This window comes from Stegodyphus dumicola, chromosome 9, assembly GCF_044657685.1.
Source record: "Stegodyphus dumicola isolate Sdum_Otavi_A_Nest chromosome 9, ASM4465768v1".
Lineage (NCBI taxonomy): Eukaryota > Metazoa > Arthropoda > Arachnida > Araneae > Eresidae > Stegodyphus > Stegodyphus dumicola.
The window spans coordinates 57,114,864-57,127,516 of NC_140776.1; the positions used below are offsets into that span (position 1 = coordinate 57,114,864).

General features: G+C 29.1%; 2 protein-coding genes across 7 annotated transcripts in view; one reads left to right on the forward strand and one right to left on the reverse strand.

The window, feature by feature from the left end:
• The window catches only part of Srx (sulfiredoxin), a 35,445-nt gene extending 25,651 nt beyond the window's left edge, over nucleotides 1-9,794 (forward strand). For both annotated transcript variants that reach the window (XM_035375771.2, XM_085823477.1), the window contains exons 2-3: nucleotides 4,861-5,070; nucleotides 6,822-9,794. In XM_035375771.2, coding sequence (XP_035231662.1) covers nucleotides 4,861-5,070 — 210 coding nt within the window. In that variant the 3' untranslated portion in view covers nucleotides 6,822-9,794. The remainder of the gene's footprint in view (nucleotides 1-4,860; nucleotides 5,071-6,821) is intronic.
• The window catches only part of LOC118203485 (EF-hand calcium-binding domain-containing protein 7-like), an 82,121-nt gene continuing 74,638 nt past the window's right edge, over nucleotides 5,171-12,653 (reverse strand). The window contains exons 9-10 of one of the 5 annotated variants that reach the window (XR_015042988.1): nucleotides 8,436-8,563; nucleotides 5,171-6,884 (exon numbers count right to left, since the gene is read on the reverse strand). Coding sequence is in view for 3 of the 5 variants with exons in the window: in XM_085823473.1 (XP_085679599.1) it covers nucleotides 6,813-6,884; nucleotides 8,436-8,543 (180 nt within the window). In the remaining 2 variants the exon portion in view is untranslated. Of the gene's footprint in view, nucleotides 10,591-11,597; nucleotides 11,732-12,653 lie in introns of those variants that run through there. The other 4 variants (XM_085823473.1, XR_015042989.1, XM_085823475.1 and 1 more) reach the window with 4 other exon arrangements.

The following is a 12,653-nucleotide window of genomic DNA, read 5'->3' on the forward strand; positions in this document are numbered from 1 at the left end:
ATAAATATAGTTAACTTCTGTGAGCTCTTTTAAGACGGCAAAAATGTAAAATCCAAAATTTGTGAATCCCATTAAATTAAAAAGACCATAAAGTTTTTCAAACCAATACCATAGATTGTAAAAAATTCATAACTTTAAAGTGTTAATAATAACACAATTTGTAATATGTATTTACAGGAATTTTATTCATGTGTTTAAAAGAATGTTTTTGGTATGTAATCTTACAACTTAAATATATATACTTGCACCCTGTTTATTTACAAATTACTTTATAAATGTCTTTTTATTGAAGTACACTCAAACCTGTTTTTGTGTGGTGGATAGGGATTGCATAAAACTTCATGAGTAGCTATAAAAAAAATAAAGTCGTTTTAGAGTTGACTTTTTCAATTACCATATAGTCGGTGATCAATCGACGACTGTTCTTTCACTAGATGCATGTATGTGACTTGGTAGCCAAATATACAAGATTGAAACTCTCTCTCTCTCTCTTTTTTTTTTTTTTTTTTTTTTCAAATTGATTATTTGTTTTATTTATTTTATTTATTTATTTATTTTTTTTTTTTTTTATTGATAACTTTGTCAGTTATGTTCCAATTTGATTGCAATTTTCACATACTGCTCAAAAAAAGATTACACAAAAACAGGTTTGAGTGTACTTTATGAAAGGAAACTATCTTTTATTTTATTTCATGAAACTGTTAGCACCCAGACCAGAGATTCCCAATCCTTTTTTTGCATTGATCCCTTTCAACAGAATGGTGACAGAATTCTTTGTTGACCTTGTTATGTTTTTCTCGGTACAACATAATCTTAATACAAATAATTACAAATAAATAACTGAAAGAAAACAATTAGAATATGAACTGAAATTTTGAAAAAATGTAGATTTATTTTAAATTTTACAAATATAAACAAGCTTTCAGAAGTAAAATCACAAATTCTAATAGGAAAAGTTCAATTTAATTAACATGATGGCTGCATTTGATATATTCATGCAATTTTTTTAATTTGCCATACAACTGCTTAATTCTTTAAACACTATCTAAAAATATTCAACCTGTATCTTGTTTTCTGTAGTAAATTATTAACTGTCAATAATGTTGGTTCAATTTATTTTAAGATATTTCTCATGGACAACCTTTTTAATTCAAGAAGTTAGTTCACCCTTGTGTTTTGAATAAGACTTGGATTTGAACATTCCTCCTTTAATACAATCAACTCTTCTTGTGTCATAATATTAACGTCAGAAATATTGCAGTTCGGTGGTTTTAGAAGCCATTCTGGCACATTCAAATTTTTGATGACCTGGACACAAATATTAAAATCTTTTAAAATTTGCAAGTGGATGGTACAAAATATATCTCCTGGAAAAATACAACTTTTTCAAATAACAGATAAACATTATATCACAATTCAATAATTTTGTACTTTTCGAAATTTTTTGGTGCGTTTTCTTGTGTTCCTGTGTTTTATATTTTTTCTATTGCACTTATTGCAGAAAAAGTATACTTAAAAAAAAATTTTTTTTTAAACTATTTTAAAAATTATATATTGTATGTATAAATTATATAAGTACTATATATAAAAAATATTAACAATTTTTAAAATATATTAAATTCAGCATATTTTCCCCTTATATTTTGATTTCTAACTACATGATTTAGCTTTATATCAATACACAAATATAAATTTTATTATACTTTTTTTTTTTTTTTTTTTTTTTTTTTTTTTTTTTTGGTAATCATTGGGATCTTGATTATACTGATCAACTGCCACTGCTGTTGACACCCTTTAAAATTTCAACTATCCCTAGGGAATTAATACTGACTCCAGTGGTAACCTCTGATCGAGACCGTTCAGTTGTCAGAAATAAAACTACCAATAATCTGCTGCCAGTTTTAGTTACTTGCCAACTGGATGGACTAATATGACAAAAAATATATTCTCTCTTGATCTTTATTCAAACAAATCTGATACTTTTATGTTATTTTTGTGTGATTTTTTTTCTACAACAAATAAAGATCAAAAGTTTTTATAGACTTGCAACAACCTTTGTTCTATCACAGGGGTTCCGATGTGTTTTCAATACGCAGTGCATGTACAGTTTTATTATTTTTTCGTGGTGCATTGGTTGCACTTTCTCTACTAGAATGTTTATCAGACATAGAAATGAAAATGGCATTTTACTGGAAAAAAAAGTATAATTTTAATTGATATGAAAGCATGCAAATCAAATATAAATAAAAAAACTTTCAGTGGCAAAATAGAAAGTCAATGTGACAGGTGAGCTTGTTGATCCCCCACACAGTTTTTCAAATTGTGGATGATGTTTTAATACAGCTTGCCCCACTTTGATTTTCAAACAATATTTGCTCTTTATTAGAGAGAAAGCTGAAAAATCTAGCTTCATGTAATGTCACAGAGGGAATGAGGATCCTAAAAACTTAGTCGGATAACTAAGTTTTGATTGAAATCCAAAACTTCATTAAATCTTAGCAAGCATATTTTGTTTTCAAGTTGTAGTCGCAAGATAGTTCAATTAAACTCTATTCACCTGTTAAAGTGATGGCAGCTTGAGAATAAAAAGAATATTATGATGAATCATCATGATGATCAACATGAATTTCTGTACATTGTGTTCTGCAAAATATTTTGTGAACCAGTCAGTGAGCTTTGAAATGTTTTGCATGAAAAGAACCTTAGAAAAGTTTTCCTGCATCTTTTCCCACCATAATATTAACCATGTCGACAGCAACCAGTAGAATAGGCTCTTCTGCAGTAGTGTACTGTTTTTAGCACTTTGACACACTGTAAGCTACCTTGAAAGACGTAGTGGTGCATTACTCAGAACTGACACATTTTTAGTGAACACACTGCTTTGCTTTTGCAGATCTTAAAACCTCCTATTAAAACATCAAGAGATTTGTTGACCAAGTTTGGGTAAATGGTCTGGAGATGTCACTTTACCTTGCTTGGGATCATACTTTCGAGTACAAGGATTTTTTAAACAGACAACACATCTAACATTCTTCTTTACTTCTCCTGAAGTAAAACCAAAATTAGAGTAACTTTCCTTGTAGATTTGATATTTTTGCTTCTCATCTCCTCCACTAGTTGTTGATGCTTTGCCACTCGAGCTTGAACATCATTGATTTATTGCAATATTTTGTCAAGATCATGACTGTTATTTCATACACTTATAAGATGCTATGATCCCATCCATTCATGAGTTTGATACTGATGTCGCAAAAGGAAAAAAGAAACGCCTACTGATGCCAATGCTGAGAAGACAAATATAGCACTCTTACAATGAGAAATAGCAGGTACAAAAAATGTATGAGAATAACCAAGCACAAATCTGACACAACAACATAATATAAATAAAATAATTACAGATTGAAAGAACTAAGTGATAGAATAAAATGGTGCTTTAAAAAAACGAAATTGAGAACAAGAATTACTTTAGACTAAAAGGAGAAATAGAGTTATTCAAAATATAGTTTAAATGGAATTAAATGAGAAAAACTTAAGGAACTTATTATTTTAAGAAATAAAAATTAATGAAAGTATAATTAATTTTAAAAAAATGGTCAAGCGTTTAATGCAATTCTTTTTTCTCTCTGAAACGAGACCACAAGTGCCTCGCAGCTTATGTGCGATAGATCCCCATACCATAATTCCTCTTCTGCCATGTTTAATACTTGGTACTAAGTTTTGCTTCCGAAATTCCTCTGTGGGTTTTCTCCATACCAACACTCGTCCATCTGAGATAAAAGATGTTAAATTTGCTTTCCTCAGCAAACAGCAGTTTTTCCCAGTAGTCGGGTGCCCTCTGTTTTATCAATTTTGCAAAAGCGAGTCAAATTCCATGAGATAACTTAGATGGTCTTCCAGATCTTTTGTTTTGAATACGACTCTGTTTCTTATAATGCTCAATGATATCAAAAACTATAGAATCACTTAAATTAAGTAAGTAGGCAATTTTTCTCATAGATTTCCTTTTCTTTTGACACAAATCAACAACTAATCTGTGGGTTTCTAATGATGTTTCCTTTCGTGATCGAGACATTGCAAGAAAACATTAAAATAAGGAATATTTTCTAAAAAGAAAATTTGAATTAGAAAAGCAAGCGATTTTTAGATTGTTGCCTAGCTTCTTTATATAAACTAATTCCATAAAATTTCTTTTTTTTTATTTATTGCAGACTATTTTACTTGGAAATTATAAAAAGCCGATTAATTTTGTGGCATCTCTCCTCTTAAATTTAAAAAATAGCGGAAAACGCTATTTTTTAAATTTACTATTTCATTTTTAAAAATTTATTTAGTACAAAGAGAGAGAGAGCTAAGGAAATATGTATTCAAGGGAAAATATTCTTTATTATTTTATTGCAAAGTTTTTCTCCTATTACTTAAAAAAGTTAAAATATTGTTGTGCCGGATGACTTTTTGCGAGCCACTGTATGTTATTCAAAATTTGATGTCCCTAGGTACCCTTGCTTTTTCACAGTTCAAGAAACATTCATACATTCATGCAGATTCTTCATTATTTAATTTCTTTAAATATAATGCAGTGCTCTAATATTTGGTTGCAACAATTTGAAAAGTGAACAGACACAAAATGCCAAAACGAAATTAATAGCCCTTCTGGGCAAATTGCCCCTTTGGACTAAAAATAACTAGCTGTAAAACTAATGTAATGCGAATTCTCAGCATTTAATTTTACACCAAAAGACATATATTTAATGCTCAAAATTAATGCTGATTTTTTTATAATAAATCAAGCTTTCAATTATTTTGAAATTTTGTTTCACACTAATCACAATTCAGGTGTAATAAAAGAATTACATATTTCAGGATCCAGAAAGAAAGAACACTGTACCACCAGTAGATGTCCTTTGGGTGAAAGGAAGAGAAGGTGGAAATTATTTTTATTCATTTGGAGGTTGTCACCGATATGAAGCACATAAGAGACTTGGACTTCCAACTATTCGCAGTAAACTTATAAAATCCACCATAGATGATTTAAGAACTTATCTTGGTGGTTCAACACCAGATTTAAAATAAGTATGAACAAAAAGATAAAAATTTGTCATTTGTGTTATCCATGCATAAGAAATTTAAGTTCAGTATATATTGTTTCATAAAATAGTTTCTAAAACAGAACTTTTCTTTTAACAGTTTTTATTGAATGCTTTTTATATAATAAATATGATAATTTGTATAATCATATTAGACAACAAAGAGGTTAATATATGAAAAGTGTTCAGTACCTTATATGAAAAGCGTTCAGTACAAACTGAACACTTTTCATATATTTATGTGCCACAGAAATATGTAGTTTCAATTCTATTCTAATAACTGATAGTCTAATAGCATGCTAAACTTAAAATTTTTAACATAGCTTTCATATATAATTTTTAATAACTCTAACTTAATAACAAAGTTATCTAGTTAACTGTATGCTATTTTAGAATTATACTATAAAAATATTTTATAGTGTAATATAGAAAGTTTTCTGAGCTTAAAATGAATTAAAACGAATTAAAAATAATTTTGCTATTATATGAAAGTCTACAACAAGGGTTCTCAACAGGGGGGGGGGTGGCGATAGTTTTAGGAAGAAATGCAGTCAGTCTTTATCTTATCTTTTAAATATTTGGTTTTAATTTATGACTATAACTAACTAGGTACTTTTGTTCATGTTTTGGTATTTATTAACCTTTTCTACACTCTTTGTTGTTTAATTTATGAAACACATTAAAAAAATCTTCAGAATCTAGATAAATATATATATATTTATTTTCAAGTTTTGGAAAGTAGGGGAGAAATAATCTTCTAGCAATGATTCACCATTGCCAGGAGTGCATAAGGCAAGAAAGGTGAAAACCCTTGGGCTAGAGCAATATCAGTTCTATTATTAATAAATTACCATATGAAGTTTTAAAGTAAGTCTTGAAATATTTACATAGGATGTTAAAAACATGTCTGAAAATTTTTTTATGCTTTAATACTGATTCTTGGTTTGTACCTCAGTAGCAAAGTTTTGTAAAATAAGGTTAAAAAAATTTATAAAAACAGTTTCACTATTGTGTAGGAAGTTTTATACATGGAAAATACTAAACCATTTTTTTTATTTGTTCTTTATGAAAGAAAAATCATGTAAGGTATTTATTATGTTAGTTGTATTACTTTTAATAAGTAAACTAAAGAGAATTTCTATGGCTTTGTGTGCAAAATTTGCAAAGATCTATGTAACTAATATTTTCATGAGACCAATTATAAATTTAAAAGAAAGTTCTGATCACCTAATAAAGAGCAATTAACTGCCAAAGGAAAGAATTTGTTTTATAGTTGCTTCCTAAATTAGGCGACAAATACTGAATTTTATCCTCCAAAAATATAACATTCTTCTTATAGTTCATAAATAGTGTATGTAAAGTTATTGTACATACTGTATTAATTGCATCGGTGCATAATAAATATTTTACCGATATTTTGGCTATGTTAAGACCATATTAAAAATTTTATATTGATAGGGCACTTTCTCATTACAAGTTTGAAACTTTATATATATATATATATATATATAAATTTCTCTATGTTGCAAAATTTTTCAATTGGAAATACATATTTAAGGTAAATATTTAATGAATAAAGAGTTTAAATAGAACTATCTTTTTTAACCACAGTGCAGATGTCTGCATTTATGAAATCAAATGTGTAATGCATTACTATTCTTGTATTTCTTAATCTATTTCCCTAAAATACTTCAAATTTTAGTTAAAATTACTAAAGTGTTACTCTCTTTATTTTAGAGATTCTGTACATTCAACACTCCAGGTTAGTTCTGGATCAACCGGATACAAATGATGTCCAAGCTGAAAATAGGAGAAAATTGTGAAATATAAATCAGAACAAACAATATTTACTTCTATTTTTGAAATTTATGCTACTTCATTTAATTAATTCATTCAGATTAAACAGTTTCTTAAAAATAGATTTAAAAAGATATATGAAGAATTTTGCTGATTATCGTGAATTTATTATACATTAAATATCTTAATGTGAAAATTCATGGTGGCTAAAATATACAAAGGTTGCTATTTATATTTCTGGCTGCAACAATAAGTGTCGCTATGCAGCCACAGACTATTCCATTCGAAAGTTTGATATTTTTAACAATAATTTCTTCAAAATGTTTTGCCAATTTAGCATAATTTGTGTTGTTTACAATAAACTCAAAAATTCACCGCAAGGAAAAAAATGGAATTGATTCGTGAACACTTTTGTGCAATTATTTTCTACAACTTTTGACATGTGTTATCAAGACAAGAGTGCTTCACTGAATTTAATTCTTTATACAGCAATAAAGCACCATCCTACACCCTGTAAAAACTAGTATAATGAGTTCAGTCATGGTCAACGTTTGCATCAAGACGAATTTCATGAAGATCGCCCAAAATCAGTTGTTGTGCCAGAAAATATTGATGCTGGCACGAACTGACAAAGATTGTCATGTGACATACTGTGAGATTGAGGCATCTTTGGACATTAGTGTGACAAGAATCAATAAGCTATTACATGAACATTTGGCCGTAAAAAAAGATTTGTTCGCGTTGGATCCCATATAATCTGACAAACACTCGAAACAAGGTTCGTGTCAATTGGTGCTAGGAAAGGTTGAAAAAATATGTTCAAGGTGCATCAAAGGCTGTGTATAACATCACACAGATGACGAATTGTGAATATATGCATATGATCCCAAAACAAAACGGCAGTCAACTGTATGGGTCTTCTAAGACAAGCCAAAGTTGTTTGCGGAAGAAGCTCATTGAAACAAATGGCTGCCTGTTTCTTCAGCGTTACTGGTCAAGTGGCGGTACAGCAACACTGGATAGTTAATTCAAATGGTACATGACCATTTGTTTGCCATTTGATCTGAGAAATTTGAAAAAATCAGAAGAGGTGAATCATTCTTCATCATAACAATGCAAGCTCTCGCACATCGGCTCAAACAAAGAAATTTTTGATGGGCTAAAACATCAAATTGATGGGTCGTCCATCATACAGCCCTGATCTGGCACCCAATGGCTTTTTAATTCCCGTACATCAAAAATAAATTACGTGATCAGCGATTTGTGACACCTCAGGAAGCAGTTGATGCATTCAAAACGCATGTTTTGGAGTGGAAGAAGTGCTTCGAAAATTGGATCTAAACGTATGCAAAAGTGTATTGATCTTCAGGTAGAATGTTTTGAAAAGTAATAAAACCAATTTCAATCATAAACATTTGTTTTTTCATTATTAGGCCAGAAATATAAATAACAACTCTCATAACATCATATAAATAAATTACCTAAATTGTATATATAGATTTAAATAATTTTTAATTTAACTCAGAAGTATATTAAAATTCACCATGTACTCACCATGCTTGTTCTTGGTGGAACCTCAAAGTAACAATCAAGACTATTCTGATGACTCTGACAATTTTGACTTTTGTTACAGTCTAATCTCACTGTGACTTTACTGTGTGACTACATGAAAATAAATTCCTCTATATTTTTGGTTAAAAATAGGGGGACAGAGAGAAAGAAAGAGTATAAAAATCTGCAATTTTATATGTGTAATATAAATTTAAAATTAGTTTTAAATATAGAAAAGCTATAATCAAACCTAAAAATTTGTCCTCTGTATTTTTGGTTAAAAATAAAGCTGTATATTAAAAAATGGGGGGGGGCAGAGAGAAAGAGGGGAAAAATCTGCAATTTCATATGTATAAATTTAAAATTAGTTTTAAATATAGAAAAACTATAATCAAGCCTAAAAACTTGTTCCAGGTAGAAAGTTTTAAAAATAATATACAGCTTCAAGTATTGGTACTTCATTCTTTTTTTCTGCATGAAAAGAAGGCAAAAGCATGGAGTTATTAATCTTTCATATAAATTATAACTCAGATGTCTGGTAACAAGAGAGCAGTTAATGATAGCTTAATAAAACCTCACTAAAGTTAAATTCAGTAGCTGTCTATTTTATACAAGATAAAAGAATCTTTAGCTGCAATTTTTCAGTAATGGTTTATCACATTTGCAATCTAATCTATTTGCATTTTTTAAAAATAATGTTGCACTTTTTTTCCCCCCAAAATGGCAATATACACAGTACTGAATATAATACATTTATTTCTTCAGATGAATGAGCTTCTTTCTGAATATCAGTAAACTGCAGTAGTTAATGATTGACAGAGTATGAAAGATTTTAATTATTATATCACCAGAAACTGCATGAACCACTATTATTACAAAATTTGCACAGTGAGAGTAAAAATGGAATAAAATCATAAACGCAGTGAGTTTTCTTATGCTTGTTCACAATCCAAATCGTAAATTATTTATGTTTGCATAGGAATACAATCTAATTTAAATAATATTGATATTCAAATTAGATAATGGATTAAATTTAGGAGATAAAAGCCAACTTCTTCCAGTACTAATTTGATAGCTTAAAAAATTAAAATAAAGGACTAGGCAAGTGAAAGAAGCAGCATTGTGATGGGGAAAATAATAGTCTTTGGGAATTTTTTTATATTCTTATTTTGTATTGCATTCATTTTTGTCTGTCTGTTCACAGAATTCAGCTTTGGTTGAGTTCATTTTTGTTCCCAGTTCCTGAATTTTAAAAAAAAGTACACATTGGTATATTTTACTATTTTTAGACAACATAATGCTGAACTTGGAAAAGAATGCATGATGTATGTAATGTATAATAAAATTTAAAACCATAAAATACTTTATGCACTGTGTTAAAAAAATTTTCACCTTTCCTTTTTCCTCCCTTCTGTGTTGCCTTTTTAGAAAAAGACAGTTTTTAATACAGTGGATTTCATCACTTATTGTTCAAATGAAGTTAAAAAAATTTAAGAAGTCTGACTTTTTGAAAGCTAAAATTCTACAAACTGCTGATAAGTCACAGCATCAGATGAAATACTTTATAGTATATAAAATTGTCAAGACTCCAGTGAAATCATGGCTGCAAAAATTATCAGGAATAGCTATAAAAAACTGCAGCCAGTTAGTATCAGTATCGGTTTCACCATGTTCAGATAATGAAGGTGTATTGTGAATACGGCAAAGCACACTAGGGCTATCTGCCTAAGGGGAGGCATGCCTTCGTGGAGGACTTCAGATAATGAAAGTTATAGTATTTACTCACATCAAGATATTCAGGATGTACTCAAAAGAAGGGGAGGAGTGAGAAGAAACAAGGATGTGATGACAAGCATATGGTCAACAAACTGAGTTTGAGTTAAACGAGTTATTCATTTAATTGTCAACTTGATTCAAAAACAATAGAATATAGCAATAATTTTTACAGGAAAATGCAAATTCTAAATTTTTGAACAGTTTTATTCAAACCCATTTTAGATGGCAAAATAGAGTACAGAGTCCAAAATCTGGATGTCTAGTGTCCGGAATGATCAAATATCTGGATAGCTGGCTGTTATGGAAGCTCTCAAAAATGTTAGGTGAATTTAAAATATCCAAAGAACCCATGGCCAACATGTCAACAGTACCTTCTGTTTCTCTGAAATCATTGTAAGAGGGACTTTATTTAAAATGGGTATTAATGTTGTCAACATTTTTCAGTTTATCAGAATTTTTTAGGTATGAACTTTTTGTATCTATAAAGCTCCAAATAGAATGATAATATATATTAATGCAGCACACCTGCGTACATATTTTTTCATAATAAAGTACGTGCAGGGGCCTAATTCTTAATTCGACTTTAGCACTATATAAAACTCCTCCATGAAGAAATGCAATCATTTATTACAATAATGAATGCCTTAATATGATCAATAATTTGACTTCGTAGCTGCCTTTTTTGTTTGACATGATTGAAACCAACCAAACTTCATAATTGATTTTAGTATAATACTTCTAACTTATATCCCTGATGCCAATCTGGCAAATAATGTTATTATTAGTTTTTGCATTCATCACCATGACTATCAACTCACAGAAGCTTGAGAAATAACTCATGCAGTAATGTGTAAAACGTTAAAAAAAATTATTAGTAATTTAATACCAAACAGCGAAATTTCTATATGCAAAAAATAGATTTTGTAAATGATATTTATAAGCCAAAAAGGTTACATTCAGTATTATCTAAATTAAGAATAAATGATTTGTTGTTTAGATAAGCCTTAAGTATAAGTGGGAAATAAGACAAAAGTACAATAATACAAAAAAGTATATACTAAACTAATATAATTAACGTCCTCATTGCACAATAGAAGCACGACAAAATTTAGCAAAATAACATCTTGTCAGTTGCTAATCTCATGATACAGTGCCAATGTACAGTGGGGTCAGCTATTACCATAAAGGTGGCAATACCATAAGCTGTATAATGCCATGAATATGAAAGTTTTTGGATAGAGAAAAAAATTCCAATTAATGGAATATGTGAAGAAATGAGCAGATGTGATAAAAAATGATAATGAACATTTTTGCCACTTTTGTAGAAGTTTTTTATTGCAATGATAATGCTCCAATCATCAATCAACTAACAGATGGTGAAACCTTAGAATCCAGAAGAGATCGTTACCGATAGTGAAAAAAGTGACAGAAAGGTTGCTGAGGTCAAAAAAATGTTTATTAAGAATTTAGTGGGAAATTTTTGACATGGCAACTACAGGACTTGAACAAGAAGTTATGTTTATCTGAAATTAAAAAGAAAGTATTAACTCACACCAAAAAAAAATTAAACAACTTATATTGAAAGTTGATGTTTAATACAGCAAAAAATTAATATTGAGTTTCTTTTGTAAATTTTTATTCCCTTAATGTCATAATGCTTTGTTATTCCATAAACAATTTTCTTATTTCATATTTTTAATTTTACAATTTCTACATGTCAACTAACCAGATTTAAACTGATAATCTGAAATCGCCAAAGTCCTGACGAGTCTGGATCTCAGACTTTCTACTTACTGCATATATCATTGCTTTAAAACCTCAGGAAACCATTTTCATACAATATACTGACCGATTTTCAGATTTTCGATATTTTATGATTATCCATGCATATTCTTGCATTTGCGTAGATGATCAAGAATTCAATATATATCTATATCCTCAGTCACTTCTAATACTTTATAACTTCTTTCTGCTATCATACAAAGAACATAAAATGATTCCAAAATAAATTTGAAAGTTCTGGCAGCTACCCAGAAGAAAGCTTAAAGGCACTGTACAATTTAAATGGTAGAAATTGCTTATTAATGTTTCTAGCATTATTTTCTAGATTTTGTTCCATTTAGCTTAATAAGTCTGCTTAGTTGATCTGGCTGAAGTACTTTTTATTTTAATGTTGAAAATAGTATTTCCAATATTTCAGACATAATATAAAAGAAGAATACATATGATTACTATAAGCCTAATGATAACTTGACATATAAATACTATACTTAATCAAAGATGACTTTTAAGATTACTTACTGAAAACAAAGAAATATGTTGATGAAAAGTCATGATCAGGCAGTTTTTTTATCCTCAAAAAAGACTAACTGCAGATGTAAATATTTTGCTACAAGAGAACTTTTAAGAATTCTCCAGTTGAAAAAATTATTTACTCTATAAATT